This window comes from Nematolebias whitei, chromosome 13 (genome assembly GCF_014905685.2).
Source record: "Nematolebias whitei isolate Nwh7 chromosome 13, NemWhi1, whole genome shotgun sequence".
In the NCBI taxonomy this organism is placed as follows: domain Eukaryota; kingdom Metazoa; phylum Chordata; class Actinopteri; order Cyprinodontiformes; family Rivulidae; genus Nematolebias; species Nematolebias whitei.
The window spans coordinates 33238093-33256342 of record NC_056510.1 but is presented as its reverse complement, the minus strand read 5'-3'; the positions used below and the strand labels follow the sequence as shown (position 1 = coordinate 33256342).

The following is an 18250-nucleotide window of genomic DNA, read 5'->3' as shown; positions in this document are numbered from 1 at the left end:
ACCCAGACACGTCCACCTATACGGGGGGCTATATTTGGTTGTTGAACTTTTATACTGTAAGTTACAAAGTTTTATGGCTTCCATTCTGTGATCCCTGCATGCTACTGAGTCACAAAGTGTAGGCCACACACATTTCAGCCTAAAATACTTTTTTTCTGTCGCAAATTTTGAAAAATCTACTTTTGACTGGTTTTCAAAGGTTTTGAGTTTGATCACCGTAGAAATCTCCATCTAAATTCCACATACTATATAGATTATAAGTTTCCAAGGAATATTAATTGTTTTTTAAACATCTGGATGATATGTGCCTTGGCAAAAGTTTTGGCGATAAGTGGAAAAGCCACGAAGTAAGGATACAGCAATCAGAGTTCAAGTAAACTTTACTTTCATTACCATCTCATGTGGTACATGAGATGGAACAAAATTATGTGCACAAATTGTAGTTGTAGTAATTAGTGGTTTATTTTAGTTTTTATATACAGGTATCAAGGTGTTTTAAACCCTTCCCACAATCTTGCAATGTCCCTAACTATTTTCTAAACTCTAAGCTCTTTAAAAGAGCACAGCATGTCATGAGCTCAGCTCTCTGCCATCTGCCAGCACTCTCGGCCACACCCTCTTCTCCGCTGCAGAGTGGAGATATGACACACTGCAGGAGGAAGTGTCTCCTGCAGTGTGGGCTGCACACAGGTGCAGCAGGTGCGAAATAATTTAAAACAATTTATTTTAAATAAAAATTCCATGCCGATCGTGTGGCTCATCCATCAATCAGCTAATTGTGTGTCATGTCCAATCTTACTTTGAAAAACCGCGAAAGAGTGAGTCTGTGAAAAATGAACCGCAAAGTAGCAAGGGATTACTGTATGGCTTATCAGATCGTCACAAAAACTGGTACAGATATGACTCTGAGCTCAAACCTCATGGATAATAGTGGATAATAGATAGACGCATAATCGATGCAACGCAAATGGGGAAGCGACTTATTTATGGATTTTTACACTTTTTTTTAGACATAATTGGACTGATGCAACTTATACGGCAGTGCGACATGTACGGCGGCAATTATGGTACCCTTCTTGTTGGTACAATGTTCTCAACACAAAAATAATATCCAGTCGTGCTCAGAACTGTTCTGAAATGCTGAGCTGGACTCCTCAGACATCTTCTTTGCATACCTTTTGGTTGAGGTTGTCTAATTACCATAGGTATGTTGTCTTGAGTGCAGATAAACAAGGTTGAGATCAGAGCAGCCAACTGGGGAGGGGGGTGAGCATCTTTTATGTTTGCAAAAAATAGATCAAGCCTTTTATTGTCCCTGGTCTGTGTGTGTGTGAATGTGTGAATGTAATAACATGAAATAACATTTGGATTCACAAAATGCACCAGAAAATGTGCCTACAAAGTCTTTAATCAAAAACTTTATTTCAAAAAGATCTTTACACATATAAAAAACATATTTAATGAAATTAAAATACACGGAATGGTTGCTTATCACCCACTGCTTTGCATGTTAAAGTTTTGAACAAAGACCTTTTCCAGTCTGTTGGCACTCACATTGTGAGTTGGGTATGATGGTCTGCTACTACCACACCAAATATGAGCCCTGTCCTTGTTAAATTGATAGAGTTAAAGCCATTTTGGATTTGTTAACATTTAGCTGTGGCTGTCCTTTGGAATTGGACTGACTTCAAAAGTTAAAAAGGTTAAAAGTTTTTAAATATCTAGTGATTAGTTTCAGAGAGTGTCTTTAATATTTGTCCAGTGGTTTGTGAATAACTTTTTCTAATGACCAAACACACACACAGGCATTATTTGTTCACCGCACTTTCACGGCGGCATGCAATAAAAGATATTGTTTCCGTTGTCTCTATATGGAAGGGAAACATGTTCAGAGCCGTAATACATTTGTTTCCGTCTTTATTTTCTTTGTTTTGGTAACTAGCATGTATTTTCTAATCTGTCCCGAATGGAGCAGCTCTGGACCTGAGCCTCAGCTAGAGTCAGCCGATCTTCAGTCAGCCAATCAGAGAAAAGAGGAGGCGGGACCTCAGGTAGCCAAAGATGAGGCAAACATCACCTCTACCCCTGAGAAGGCAGCCTCCACCCTGACAGCCTCCAAGCTCGCCCAGCTTCGCATGGAAAACACAGACTCCTTTGACATGGAGGAGGTACAGAGATTCACTGACACTTTTCACCCAAACCATCATGCATGATGTTTATTTCCCTCTGCTCTCACTGTGGTGACTAAACGTGGCCTGCAAAGTTACTCTAGTAGAAAATCAAGGCAGATCATCCACTGACATCATACACCACAACTGAAAGGTGTTTTTATGTGTTTACTAAGATAGTTGATAAAATAAAGAAAATAAATAGTCGTGTGTGTTTATTTTTAATAAGCCAGTGATAAATAGTGAATAAAAATCAGTTTCTGAGTTTAACTGGTAAATCTGGTTCACTTTATTGATCCAGGTTAATCTGAATCACTCAGTAAAGTAACCCAGTCCATACGAGTCACTTGAGTTGTTCACGCTAAGCATCCCCAACTTGGTGTGTGGCTGCGCCTACAAAGGTCATCCTCCAAAATCCAAGATGTCTGCCACCATATATGTATGGCATCAACCCAAATCATTTGAGGAAACTATGCTTTCTAGTTTTTATATTTCTTAAATGTATTCATCCATCCATCTATCCATTATCTTTATGTTGGATAAAAAATCCTGTCATTATCTTACTTACTTAAAAGGAGCCGCACACGACGACAGGAGAAGATTTTTATAGTTTACTTGCAAGGACAGATATTCACCGCAGGCTTGCACAGATGTTTCATTGAAGCCCGGTCATGAGGATCTGCCCTGGACAGTATGCAAGAAGTGTTTTTATACACACTTATCAGCTACTACAGGTCAGACGACCTCAGCCTCCCAGCTCACTGACTGTGAGGCATCAGGTGCCTCTGAGAAGAAAACAACTCCCTGAACTCACACATTAGTTCAATATTGGCTAATAACTTCCATGATCTTGACCAAAATTCCCCTGACACTTTACCTGTTTCTTCCGTTTCGGGTCTCTGGTGCTCATATCCAGCAGTCACTGTGCGAGAGGCGGGGGACACCCTGCACAGGTCTTAAAAGTATGGTTTTCTCAAATGATTGGGGTGGCCAAAGATTAATCTATGGTGGCCACCCCCGGTTACATCATTGCACCTGGTGGTGGATAAAGTGCTTCCTTCTCTCACCTGGATCTGTCACTCTGCTCTGTAAGAAGAAAAACAAACTCCATTCTTATACACAGAGTGACTCCTACACACTTGCACCAAGCGCATTAGATTCCAGTCCAGAACAACATTCATCTCGAAAACTACATTCACTGTTCAAATCCCTCAGCAACGGGGGACCTTGGTGTACTGCTTGTTTTTCTCTAATCTGCTCTCCATCTTTTGTTGTTCAGATTCAGACTAACGAAGACGAGACTCTGCTACCCAGAACGTTACGAACCGCCGGTGAGATCCAAGTAGACAGTTTTCTCCTGTCAGAAATATTCAGTGCTTCTAATCATAAAACTCTGTGTCTGTCTGTATTTTTTGTAACTAAACACTTTCAAAATCACTTTTGAACATTTTACCATTTTACAAACTCCCTCCAGAGTTGTGTCCTCTGTCCTTACATCCAACGTGCATGACTAAACGAAAGGACCGTGTTGTGTTCAGACTGACCAGGAGAAATAATTCTGTTGACCTCTAACTTAGTGGTTCACTTTACAAGCACATGATCAGTTTTTGCTTTAAGATAAACTTTAAAAACATACTTCTAACCATAAATGCATTCCTCGAGTTACCATAAGTTCACATCAACTGAGTCATAAACAATTTTATATTTTTTTCCAAAGTCTAGTTTATTTATTTTAATTAACACTTTTCTAATCTATGGGATAGCATCTGTGCATCATAAATGTTTGTGTCCTGTTTTATGTCTTTGTAAGGACAAACCGTCCTGTTCCTGTTGTACTCTTTTTGTTTCCTGCAAATGATTTTACTCTTCCATCTGCTGGTCAGGTAGAGTACTACAGAAATAGTTTTTTAATTTCTTTCTCTCTCAGACATGTCCAGGACTGTTAGTCAGCAGTCCGACAGCAGTGGGTTTGCTGAGGAGACGTCGGTTGACTCCAGCATCTACCTCAAGGTTGGTTGTTGGATTCAATCCAGATTTGATCATCTTCATGTTGTACAGCTGCACCTCAGGGGGCTAGAACTGCAAAAAGTTGCTTACACTCTTAATTGTGAAAACTATTTTCAAATAATTTCTTCGCAAAATAAAAGCTCTTTTCCCCCTAAATTTAGATTACAGCGTTTTTGTTATATGACTACAGTAAAAAGTTATGGCACCAGAAGGCAAAAAGCCACAATTAAAATTAAACCATTATTCTAGAATAACAGTCAATGTAGCATCACATCAGCTACAGTTTATCTGTCAACACCTTTTACAGAAGGAGTAATAGTTCTGTTATCATCTAAGGGATAACTTTGGAGCAAATTGCGTCATTTTTTTCAGGCATTTAAAAGAAAATAAACATGAAAACATACTTGACACTTTTGCTAAGTAAATTAAACTCTAACCCTAAAGAAATGTACACGATGAAAGCAGTTGGCCTGTTTTAAAATTCTTTACAAGAGAGACCTGTTTGTAACAAAGAGTAGACAATCATAAAAGAAGGCATATAAATTATTATTATTAGCAACAAAAGTATAAATTGTCATGTGGACAGTTTCTTTTTGGGAGAAAGACACGGTTCATTTTTGCATGTGTAAAGTCAGTTTCTGGGAATCCCACAGAGAGCTGGCGTGAAACACATCAAGGAGGTAGAGTTGCATTCGGGCCCAAAAAATTAGATCCAGCCCCAGCCCGTAGCCATCATTTCCGAACCCCACCCGACCTGACGAATTAACACTAATTACAGGTCTGAACCCCCCCCCCCAACATTTTTAATTAAGCTTTGACTGCTTATAGTTATTAATGGTCGGCGGACACGTGCGGCAGAGTAAAGGGGGCAGAAGATAGGAGCTGAGAGGGTGTTTGTTCTTTCATGGCCGTCAAAGTGCATTAAATCCCTGCTTCTGCCTGCATTCTGCATTATTCAGACATGGACCCTGCTCTGACATATCTGCTTTGGGATCTCACCTTTTTGGGTCATCAGCTGCGTGCGTCCACTGAGTGCAGCGGCCGAACGTCTATTTGTGCGATGGATCGCTTCCTGGCAATACCTGTAGTCCCATCTGAAGCTTAACTGAACTTTCTTTTACCTCTTTCAAGGCCGGTCAGTTTGCGGTGAAATGGCCACGTGCAACTGGCACACGATATATGGCAAACCATGTTGCCATATAATTGGACTGTATGACAAGCCATGTTGCCATATATTTGGATCGTGGCTGATCCGCTGACACAATCAAAAGCCCAACACCAACCCGGCCCGCCCATCCAGTACATTATCATGGCCCGGCCCGGCTCAAATTCGTATTGGGCCGGGCCAGGCTTCGGGCCCGGGTTAGAAATGACAGCTCTACAAGGAGGTGCCATTTGTAAGACAGATCTAGTTGGCAGGCCTCAGACTGACAGTCTTTTGGATTAAAGACGAAATGTTTCTCCCAAAAATAAACTGTCTAGATGATATGATTTACCTTTTTTTTGTGTGTTTCCATAAGTTGATTTATTTAATGAAAATTAAATATAAATTTTCTGTTTTCCCTAATTTGGGGATTGGATGCATGAAATGATTTTTAAATTTAATTTCCTTTTCATTAGATTCAGGACAGTAGTGACAGCTGCGACAGCGAGACCACCGTCACTTCACATCCTTCACAAGACTTAGCTACGCCCCATGTATTAGACCAACCTGCATTTGATTTGCCAGATGCCCGAGAGGAAGAGGCGGGAACTGGTGATACCATCAAGCCTGATGGAACCACTCACTTCATCGATGACGAAGAACATGAAGGAAGATCAGAGCAGGTTCCGCACTACCCAGTTCATGATCTCCCTAAGAGCAGACCTGCAGGAGAAGAGGGGCAAGTTGAAGGTGAAGATGGGACTGATCCAGACTCAGAAACAGATCCTTTGCGGTACATGTCTGAGCAAGAACCACAGCCAGAACTGGAACACACCCTGAATGAACCTGTTTCAGGACAAGAACTAAAACAAACTCAGACAGCAGACACTGAAACTCCCACAGAGGGAGCTGAGAAGAAAACCCCGGAGGAATCTTCACCCGTAGATGATTCTGCTTCACTTGATCCTCCGGTTCCATTGTCTCCAGTTCTCTGTGCATTGAATCGAGCCAAACAGAATCAGTTCTGTCGGGTGCATCAGCATAACAGCATCCAATGCAACAATATGACGCAAAGTCCAGTAGGAGGAGGACGAGGAAGAAGCAGAGGTCTTCCTTTAGAGAGGTCATCCTCCCTGCCCTCCACAGTTGTGTCCTCTGTCAAGATCCAGTTTAGAAAAGGACAAGCATCCTGCACCCAACCCAAGTACTCCTTTAAGTACACTCAGGAAGCCGGAGAAAAAAGGAAAGTAGAGGAGGGGCTGGAGGAGAAAGAGCAAGGCAACTGTCTGTCTACTCTGATCATAAACCCAGGCTCTAAAAATAAAAGCCCAGCTGCCATCCCTCCCCACCTACAGCAATCATCTTGTTCTCCGCATAGTGCCAGCCCTCCTGATCATTTCTCGGGCAGCCATGCCCACTCCTGGAGCACACAGAGCGTTCCTGATCTTTCGTCTAATCATTATCAATATCTTCACCCTGGCCCCTTCCAGCTGAGCCTGAGTGCCAACCAAAGCCAGCCATATTTGAGCCCTGGGCAAATGATGTTCCCCACTCACAGCCCTTCAGTAGTGTTCTCAGATCCCAGCCCATATCCCAGTCCTGTTCCCAACTCCATTCCTTTACCTCTTTCTCTGTACCCTAATGTTAGTCCTCCTTTCTGTCACAACCCTTCCATAAATCCCTACTCCAGTATAACCAGCCTCCACCAACATCTCACTCCCCCAGTACCCCCACACAGCAGCCTCACCAACCTACATCAGACCCTAGATTCAACAGACCCAAACTGCTTTGGTTTAGGCCACTTACATCCTGGAACCCCCCCGATGCATCACACAGGCTACAGTTATCCACATGATCATCAGTGCCTTTACCCCCCAACTCCACATGGCTCCCAGTTTGCTTTGCCTTACCATGGTACTCTGAGGTACAGCATGAACCCACACCTTCACCATCTGAGGTTCAGTCCTCCAGCTGATCTGGGTTCAGGACCTAGACGTTGCCTATCCAGCACAGAATTGCAGCTGAGAAGGGTTCTGCATGAGATCAGGGGAACAGTTCAATGTTTGGGTCAGGTTGGTCCCCCTTGGTTATTTACTATATTGTTAGAAGTCCTCTGTAAAGAAACTGAGGTCAGGTAAACAGATTTTTTTTAAGCGTAGTTAACATTGAAACCAAATGTGTTCATAATTATGTTATTATAAGAGACCAGGCCTTGATTAAAATAATAAAAATAATAAGAAGAATCATCATCTTGTAAAACAAACAAAAAAATCATCAGGTGGAAGTTATTGCTCTCCGTTTCCAAACAAAGGTATAATAAATGCTCAGTACTCATTTTCACTTGTGGCTTTACTTTAGGGCTGCACAACATATTCAAAATATTAATGTGAGTGGTTATGCTTCACAAGTTGGATGTGATGTAGAGGGGAAAGAGAAATTTTGAAAGGCTCTGGATGAGTATTCCCGGGGAGACAAAGTGGTGATTGGAGCAGACCTGAATGGACATGTTGGTGAAGGAAACACGGGGGATGAGGAAGTGATGGGCAGGTTTGGTGTCAAGGAAAGAAACTAGGAAGGACAGATGGTGGTGGATTTTGCCAAGAGAATGGAAATGCTAGAGTCAATGCATATTTCCAAAAGAGTGAGGAACACAGAGTGACCTATAAGAGTGGAGGAAGGAGTACGCAGGTCGATTACATTCTGTGTAGTAGAGGAAACCTGAGGGAGATTGGGGACTGTAAAGTTGTGGCAGAGGAGAGTGTGGCCAGACGGCATCGGATGATTGTGTGTAGAATGACTGTTGTTGTGAAGAAGAGAAAAAGAGTCAAATCAGAGAAGAAGACCAAATGGTGGAAAGTGAAAAATGAAAAATATTGTGAGAAATTCAGAGAGGAGCTGTTAAAGGATCTGGGTATTAAGAAAGAGCTTCCAAATGACTGGGCTACTACAGCAACAGTAATTATAGACCAGTAGGAAGGTACTTGGTGTGTCATCTGGACAGAGAATGGAAGGAACCCTGGTGGTGGAATAGTGAAGTGCAGGAATCTATTCAAAGAAAGAGGTTTGCCAAGAAGAAATATGACAGTGAGAGGACTGAAGAGAGGAGACGGGAATATAAGAAGATGCAATGTAGAGCAAAGAGGGAGGTAGCAAAGGCAAAGTAGAAGGCGTATGATGTATTGTATAGGAGGCTGGACATTAAAGAGAATGATAAATTCTTGTCAAGACAGATGAGACAGAGGGATCAGGCTGGAAAGTTTGTGCAGCCAGTTAGGTTTGTTAAAGATAGGAATGATAATGTTCTAACAAGTGAGGAGAGTGTGACGGGAAGATGGAAGGAGTACTTTGAGGAGCTAATGAATGAAGAGAATGAAAGAGAAAGAAGAGTAGAAGTCATAGAAACTGTGGACCAGGAAGTGGGAAAGATTTGTGAGGGTGAAGTCAGGAAAGCTCTGAAAAGAATGAAGAAGGAGAAAGCAGTAGGACCTGATGACATACCAGTGGAGGTTTGGAAAAGTCTTGGAGAGATGGTGCCCATTTTTAAGAACAACAGTGATGTACAGAGTTGGAGCAACTACAGGGGAATTAAGTTGATGCACCACATGATGAAGATCTGGGAGAGAGTTGTGGAAGCTAGACTTAGACAAGGGGTGAGTATTTTTGAAAAGCAGTATGGTTTCATTCCAAGAAAGAGCACCACAGATACCATCTTTTCTTTGAGGATGCTGATGGAGAAGTACAGAGAGGGTCAGAAAGAACTTTGTTTGTGAAACTGTGTCATTGTGGAACAGGGAGGCTACAAGGGGCAGAGGTCACAAAGGTGCAGGACTTCAAGCACTTGAGGTCCACTGTCTAAGAAAAAGGGGAGTGTGGTAAAGAGGTGAAAAAGAGAGTCCAGGCAGGATGGAGAAAAGTTTCAGGAGTGATTTGTGACAAAAAGGTGTCAGCAAAGGTCTAAGGAAATGTTTACAAGACAGTGGTGAGGCCAGCTATATTTTATAGTCTGGAGACAGTGGCATTGACAAAAAGACAGGAGAACGAACTGGAAATGGAAGAAATGAAGATGTTTATGTTCTCCTTAGGAGTCACAATGATGGATAAGATTAGGAATCAGATCATCAGAGGTACAGCACAGGTTGAACAACTGGGAGATAAAGTTAGAGAGGCCAGACTGAGATGGTTTGGACAGTGGGTATATTGGTAGAAGGATATTAGAAATGCAGCTGCCAGGAAAAAGACAAAGAGGAGATATATGGATGCAGTTAGAGAGGACATGGAGGTAGATGGAGTGAGGACAGAGGATGCAGAGGACAGAGTGAGATGGAGGAGGATGACTCGCTGTGGCGACCCCTGAAGAGGGAAAAGCCGAAAGTAGAAAAGGAAGAAGAGCATATCATGAATATCAAAGTGTGGAATATTGATATTGCAAAGTATTGCAATAAATCACAGACACAAACCATATGTGAATAATATATTAGGCATTTAGATACATCCAAACTGTCCTAAACTGCTATATTCATTCTGGTTTGCCAATTATTCTTAACATCAGTATTTTTTGTGTGTTCAAGAGTTTTCCATGTAAAATCTAAAGAAATATTAATCCTGTTTGTGTCAGCCTTTTTTTTTATTTTTATTTTTTAAGTTTTATGGCAGTAAGCTGGCAGCAATGTCAAGGCAACATGTAAAAGAATATTGTGACATTGATACTTAGCTATTGTCTTGCTCTATGACACTTCTAATAGAGTACAGTTGCTGTAACATACACTTTTGTCAGCTTTGTGTTTTATTGTACTTCTGGGCCTGATGTTGTTTTACCTCTCCAGAGTCGAGTCAGTACTCCAGATAGGTTTGGTGAATTCAGAGCAGCTTCAACCAGTCAACAGGTACATTTGATGCTTGCATATTTTCCTAATAAAATCTGTACGGTACTTTTCTTACAGGAAGGTTTGATTTAAATCACAAAGTTTGAGTCATCAGTGTGACTTGTTTTTGCTGCCATTATCAGTAAAGTGTGTTTCTTTTTGTTCAGTCTTTAGCAGAGTTTCAGGAGAAGAGGCGAAGCCTAAACGTCTTCCGCAGTCAGATGATGGACCTTGAGCTGTCAATCATGCAACAGCAGGCTATCGTTTACAAACACCTGAGTCCTGCTGACAGGTGACACACAACAACAACAAAAGGCATTCTTACTCCTCAGCAGTCTGGACCTAGCATGAAATGAGGCCAACTCAGGGTGTATGTGTTTTTTATAGGATTGAGGCAGAGCAGCTTCAGTTTCTGAGGTCAGCAGTCAGGGAGGAACTCCAGGAGCTGGAACAACAGCTAGAAGACCGACTTATGAGTTTGACTCCTCACAAAGTAAGAACTCATCACTGAATATGTCTCAAAGCATACATGCATATGTTATACATAACAAACTTTATTTGTTGTGTATTCAGCCTCTTCACAGCGACATCAGTGTTGACAACCTGTCTACCATATCTGCACTGAGAGCAATGGAGCCGGTCAGCACAAACCTGAAAAAAACTGTTTTGTAAAGTTCCAAAATGATGTTTGCCCTCAAGTAAGACTTTTCATTTGTCTTGTCTGCCTTCCAGGTGTCAGACCTCCTCAGAGAGCAGTTCTTCCTCCAATCTGAGCTTAGTTACAATGGCCACAGCCCCATCACCAACCCATCCAGCCACTCCTCCAGTCTGGTCGGAGGAGACCAAGGTGATGGAAAGCAGACGCAAGGAGTGTATCGGTCATCAGTCAACATAACACCCACCGCTCCTTCTCGACCCAGCACACACACTGAGGAGGAAGAGGAGGAGGAGGAGGGACAGAGAGGAAGTAAAGGAGTGGAAGATGAGAAAGCTGCATCAGAGAAGGAAGGAGCAGCAGGAGGAATCAACTTCAAACAGCTCATTAAAGAGGTGACAGTAAAAGTGTTCTAAAAGTAAAAATTAGAAAGAAAAATATCTGTTAATGCAACAAAAAAAGAGAGTCTGACAATAAATAAAATAACTTTATGAGTAACTTGCAAACTATTAAAAAAAGAGAAAAAAATATTTTTTGTGCTATATTCTGGACGTCCACAAACCATGATTAGAGCGAGCCCGCAAAAGTTGAACCGCGAAGTAGCGAGGGACTACTGTATTAATTTTAGTATTTATATATTTTAAGGCCTTATAAACCCTTTGCACACTCTTTCAAAGTTCTAAACTCTTAAACCTACGTCATTTAAATAACATACATACAGTGCCTTGCGAAAGTATTCGGCCCCCTTGAACTTTTCAACCTTTTGCCACATTTCAGGCTTCAAACATAAAGATATAAAATTTTAATTTTTTGTGAAGAATCAACAACAAGTGGGACACAATTGTGAAGTGGAATGATATTTATTGGATGTGTCAAACGTTTTTAACAAATAAAAAACTGAAAAGTGGAGCGTGCAATATTATTCGGCCCCCTTGCGTTAGTACTTTGTAGCGCCGCCTTTTGCTGCAATTACAGCTGCAAGTCTCTTGGGATATGTCTCTATCAGTTTTGCACATCGAGAGACTGAAATTCTTGCCCATTCTTCCTTGCAAAACAGCTCGAGCTCAGTGAGGTTGGATGGAGAGCATTTGTGAACAGCAGTCTTCGGCTCTTAGATTTGGCTTTATGTTTTGGATCATTGTCTTGTTGGAAGATAAATCTCCGTCCCAGTCTCAGGTCTCTTGCAGACTCAAACAGGTTTTCTTCCAGAATGGTCCTGTATTTGGCCCCATCCATCTTCCCATCAATTCTGACCATCTTCCCTGTCCCTGCTGACGAAAAGCAGGCCCAAACCATGATGCTGCCACCACCATGTTTGACAGTGGGGATGGTGTGTTCAGGGTGATGAGCTGTGTTGCTTTTACGCCAAACATATCATTTTGCATAGTGGCCAAACAGTTCAATTTTGGTTTTATCTGACCAGATCACCTTCTTCCATATGTTCCGTGTGTCTTCCAGGTGGCTTGTGGCAAACTTTAAACAACACGTTTTATGGATATCTTTGAGAAATGGCTTTCTTCTTGCCACTCTTCCATAAAGGCCAGATTTGTGCAGTGTATGACCGAATGTTGTCCTATGGACAGACTCTCCCACCTCAGCTGTAGATCTCTGCAGTTCATCCGGAGTGATCATGGGCCTCTTGGCTGCATCTCTGATCAGTCTTCTCCTTGTTCGAGATGAAAGTTTAGAGGGACGGCCGGGTCTTGGTAGATTTGCAGTGGTCTGATACTCCTTCCATTTCAATATAATTGCTTGCACAATGCTCCTTGGGATGTTTAAAGCTTGGGAATTTTTTTTGTATACAAATTCGGCTTTAAACTTCTCCACAACAGTATCTCGGACCTGCCTGGTGTGTTCCTTGGTCTTCACGATGCTCTCTGCGCTTTGAACAGAACCCTGACACTATCACAGAGCAGGTGCATTTATACAGAGACTTGATTACATACATGTGGATTCTTTTTATCATCATCAGTCATTTGGGACATCATTGGATCATTCATAGATCCTCACTGAACTTCTGGGGTGAGTTTGCTGCACTGAAAGTAAAAGGGCCGAATAATATTGCATGCCCCACTTTTCAGTTTTTTATTTGTTAAAAAAGTTTGACACATCCAATAAATTTCATTCCACTTCACGATTGTGTCCCACTTGTTGTTGAATCTTCACAAAAAAATTAAAATTTTATATCTTTATGTTTGAAGCTTGAAATGTGGCAAAAGGTTGAAAAGTTCATGGGGGCCGAATACTTTCGCTGTACAGGTCCTTCTCAAAAAATTAGCATATTGTGATAAAGTTCATTATTTTCCATAATGTAATGATAAAAATGAAACTTTCATATATTTCAGATTCATTGCACACCAACTGAAATATTTCAGGTCTTTAATTGTTTTAATACTGATGATTATGGCATACAGCTCATGAAAACCCAAAATGCCTGTCCCAAAAAATTAGCATATTTCGTCCCACCAATGAAAGACAAGTGTTTTTAATACAAAAAACGCCAACCTTCAAATAATCATGTTCAGTTATGCACTCAATACTTGGTCGGGAATCCTTTTGCATGAATGACTGCTTCAATGCGGCGTGGCATGGAGGCAATCAGCCTGTGGCACTGCTGAGGTGTTATGGAGGCCCAGGATGCTTCGATAGCGGCCTTAAGCTCATCCAGAGTGTTGGGTCTTGCGTCTCTCAACTTTCTCTTCACAATATCCCACAGGTTCTCTATGGGTTCAGGTCAGGAGAGTTGGCAGGCCAATTGAGCACAGTAATACCATGGTCAGTAAACCATTTACCAGTGGTTTTGGCACTGTGAGCAGGTGCCAGGTCATGCTGAAAAATGAAATCTTCATCTCCATAAAGCTTTTCAGCAGATCAATCAATCAACCTTTATTTATACAGGTAAATCCCATTGAGCCTCGAGGACTCATTTACAAGAGAGACCTGATTTCAACAAAGAAAGATGACAACAATGGACAACAGCAACAACAATAAGCAGTTATAAAAAACTCGTACTACAGTTTTTTTTTTTGTTTTTTTTTTTTAACAAATAGGATGGCTAAAAGGAAAAAGGTAACAAAACCAAAAAAACTACTAGATTCCGAGACAAATGTATAAAACTAAAAACAGGAACATGTCTGCATTGGTCCCTGCCAGGAGTCCAACAGATTCTTAAAGCCACTTAGAGGTCAAGGTCGAGAGCTTCAAATCTTTTTGGAATATCTTTTCAGCAGATGGAAGCATGAAGTGCTCCAAAATCTCCTGATAGCTAGCTACATTGACCCTGCCCTTGATTAAACACAGTGGATCAACACCAGCAGACTGTGGGTGCTTCACACTGGACTTCTGGCATTTTGGCATTTCCTTCTCCCCAGTCTTCCTCCAGACTCTGGCACCTTGATTTCCAAATGACATGCAAAATTTGCTTTCATCCAAAAAAAGTACTTTGGACCACTGAGCAACAGTCCAGTGCTGCTTCTCTGTAGCCCAGGTCAGGTGCTTCTGCCGCTGTTTCTGGTTCAAAAGTGGCTTGACCTGGGGAATGCGGCACCTGTAGCCCATTTCCTGCACACGCCTGTGCACGGTGGCTCTGGATGTTTCTACTCCAGACTCAGTCCACTGCTTCCGCAGGTCCCCCAAGGTCTGGAATCAGCCCTTCTCCACAATCCTCCTCAGGGTCCGGTCACCTCTTCTCGTTGTGCAGCGTTTTACCCTTTTATGTATACCGTGAGTAATATTAAAGTTGATAATCGTTGGAAACTCGCGAAAGAGCGAGTCCGTGAATGTCGAACTGTGAAGTAGCGACGGACTACTGTAATCATGAGGCAGACAGAATAACAAACCACTACTATTATTGGGAGGCTCTAAGGTCATGTGTAACAGGTTTGGATTTGTCAGCTGACAGCCTCACTATTAAATAAGTCATATTTTTGATTTTATCCTTTCTGAATTGTAAACATGGTTATGTAAAACACCTATTGTGCACTGCCTAGTCCGCCCATTATTTACATGTGACATCGTGAAGAAGCTAAGAAGGTGTGCAAAATGGGCAACTGCTCACAGCTGACAAAACTTCTATTTAAGTAACAGCATGCCCAACTGGCTCTGTGTCACATATTCTTATTGTTACAATAACATAATACACTGCTTGGCCAAAAAAAAAAAGACCCACTCTCTTATTTTTTCTTGGACCAAGTTTAGCTTTGACTCTGCCATCGTTTCCACAATATCACAATATTTATTTCTGCCCAGAGTTGCATTAATTTTTGCTAAGATCTTATATTGATACCAGGAGATTAGGACCACAACCCAAAGATTCTCATTGGAGTTCAGGTCTGGACTCTGTGGAGGCCAATCCATGTGTGAAGATAATATCGCATGCTCCCTGAACCACTCTCACTATCTGAGCCCAATGAATCCTGGTATTGTCATTATGGACCTTACCTGTGTAATCGGGGAAGAAAAAATCCATTAATGGAATAACCTGGTGGTTCAGTGTTTTTGTGTAGTCTGCTGACTTCATTCTTTGGGCACATTCATTCCACCCTTATTTATACAGGCTGGTCGCATTGAGCCACAAGGACTCATTTACAAGAGAGACCTGTTCCAGACTGAACATATTAAGTACAGACAACAATAAACGATAATAACAATAAACTACAGTAAAAATGCAGTTAAAATAAGAGTATTGTATAAAATATATCAGGATGCTGTAAAACAGGGTGAAATACTAAAAACAAGAACATATTTGCTTTGATGTTTCTATGACATTATCAAATGTTTGAAACGCCTACATAACGTTGCTGAACCTAGACCAGACCAACTGCAGCTACCCCTGAACATAGCACTGCCCCCACAGGCTTGTACTTTAGGCACTAGGTATGATGGGTGACTCACTGCCCCCACAGGCTTGTACTTTAGGCACTAGGTATGATGGGTGACTCAATTCCTCTCTTCTTACCCTGATGCACACTCCCCATTGTCCTTCCAGTTTTTAATAATGTGTTGGATTTAGTAGTTTCAGCAATCTTCTTAGATGTTTTTGCTGCTTGATGCATGCCAATAATTTAACCCTTCTGAACAGATTTGTTAAACAACCACAGGATATCTGTCGACATGGTGGTTTAACCAATGAGAAGCTACTCACTGCATCAGTTAAGGTTAAATCACTTGTTGCCAGCTGAAGCACGCAGAAATTATCCACTGGGAGGCTCTCACCTACTTCCATCCATCCATTCCATTCATCCATTATCTTTACCCACTTCTTCCATTTTGGGTCACAGGGGTTGCCGGTGCCCATGTCCAGCAGTCAATGTGCGAGGGGCGGGGTACACCCTGGACAGGTCTCAGTCCATCACTAGGACACATAGAGACAAACAAAACAAACCACCACGCACTCTTTCATTCACACATGCTTGTTTTTTGTCTGTGGGAGGAAACTGGAGTACCCAGAAAAAAAACACGTGTGCACGGAGAGAACATGCAAACTCCATCCAGAAGGGCCCCCAGACCGGGATTTGATTCGTCAACCTTCTCGCTGAGAGGCAACAGCTCTACCAACTGAGCCACTGCACTGCCAGACTTCTTATATAGTTGAATAATTATTATAATCACTACTAGATTCAAATTGCAGTACAATTATATAAATTGCAGTACAATGTACAAGTTAATTCAATAACATTTGTAAAATCTAAATTATTAACATTCGTAGTAACATGACGTAGTTAAACTATGAAACGGCTCTAATTCTTTACAAAGCCAAAAATAAACAATTACCGGAAAACATTCAAAACCTGTTTAAGACTAAGGAGCAAATTTATACGTTAAGGGAAGAACCACAGTTTAAAATGTGCAAATTCAGAATTACTAGAAAAAACTTTTGTGCATCAATAAGTGGAGTCAAACTGTGGAATAATTTGAATGTTGAACTTAAACAATGTCCAAACATAAAACAGTTCAAATATTCATATAAGCATATGATTATTGCTGGATCTAATATGTACCAGTAATATTATTATTCAATTGTTGTTGGTGTTTTTGTTATTGATGCTAGTTTTGATTTTTTGGTGAAGAAATAATTGTTCATCAACTGTAGTTACATTAAATGGAATGGTAAATGGACTGTACTTATATAGCACCTTTCTATCTTATTGAGATACTCAAAGTGCTTTACACTACAGTCTGTACCCTCATTTACCCATTCATACAGCACTCTACTAGATCTCTACAAAGCTAATTGAACAAATCATTCTAAAGAGACTACTCAGATCTACTCAGATCAGACTTAGATCACATTCATACACCGATGGCACACACATCGGAGGCAACAAGGGGTTCAGTGTCTTGCCCAGGGACACTTGGGCATGTGACTGCTGTGGGGTTTGAACCCCCAACTCTTGTATTGGAGGACAACTGCTCTAACCACTCAGCCACAGCCGCCCCACCCACGCCTCCAAGGGAGACTTGAATAGATACTATATTGATAGGTCAAATATTAATATGAGTTTAGTTGTTGGATGTATGGATTATACATGTAATAAATGTAAGATTATGTAAGTGGTTAAGGAATGGGAATTTTGATAGTTTCTACTTCTACCCACTTGCTTGTTTTGGCATTATGCTTCATGTGTAATTAATAGCAATTTCTTCGGCTTTTCAGGCTACTTTTAAATGGTTACATTATTAGCTTTAATTCTGGTCGGATTTCACACCAAGCTAAATGAGATCGAATCTGTGTACTTGTGAACCAAGACACGTTTTTCCTTTTTTCTTAGGTTGCTACATCCGTAGCACACTCAGCTTTCTGGCTTTTTTATATACAATATAATATATTACTACTGTTTTTCAACACAGTTCCTCTTTGTTCCATCCTCACATGGTCTATTCAGACTCTTCCATTTCCTGTTTACCAGATTCGAGAGAACGTAGCACAAGAGGTTCGACGGGAGATCTACAACGAGCTACTGGCTGCTGCATCACATAATTCACCTTTTTCTACCAGGGAGCACCCTCTGTAACCATGACAACAACAAGGCACCACCCCCTTCACCTCCATCCTTTGGAACCATAGCCTGAACAAAACCACTCTGTCTTTAACACTCTATGGCTCCTGAACATTGTGGAACATTATGTTATCTATACGTCTAACACTGTTCGTGTGACATGCAACAAGCCCCCGACAAGTTCCTTTAAATGTGATGGGCCTTGAAAACATTGGTTTTAATTAAATTGTCTTCTTTATTTACATAGGATACGTAAAAATATCAAAAACTTTTAGCATAGTAATTTTGTGAAAAATTTTAAGCATTAAAACCTGAGCATAGTTTCTGGTTGGTGCTTCACGGGATTTTCGGTGTACGTTATTAAAAACTAAAAACTGTTTTCTGTGAGTTGTTCTGTGTGGAAGTGAATGTTGGGA

General features: G+C 41.2%; 1 protein-coding gene across 1 annotated transcript; it reads left to right on the top strand.

Annotated features, from left to right (window-relative positions):
* Positions 1-3493: 3493 nt before the first annotated feature.
* Positions 3494-17912, top strand: LOC119419382 (protein ITPRID2). The gene is made up of 9 exons (XM_037686691.1): positions 3494-3499; positions 4096-4178; positions 5796-7391; positions 10143-10202; positions 10349-10473; positions 10569-10674; positions 10755-10820; positions 10914-11231; positions 17745-17912. The coding sequence occupies exons 2-9, from the start codon at positions 4098-4100 to the stop codon at positions 17847-17849; spliced, it is 2457 nt and encodes an 818-aa protein (XP_037542619.1). The 5' UTR covers positions 3494-3499; positions 4096-4097; the 3' UTR covers positions 17850-17912.
* Positions 17913-18250: the final 338 nt, after the last annotated feature.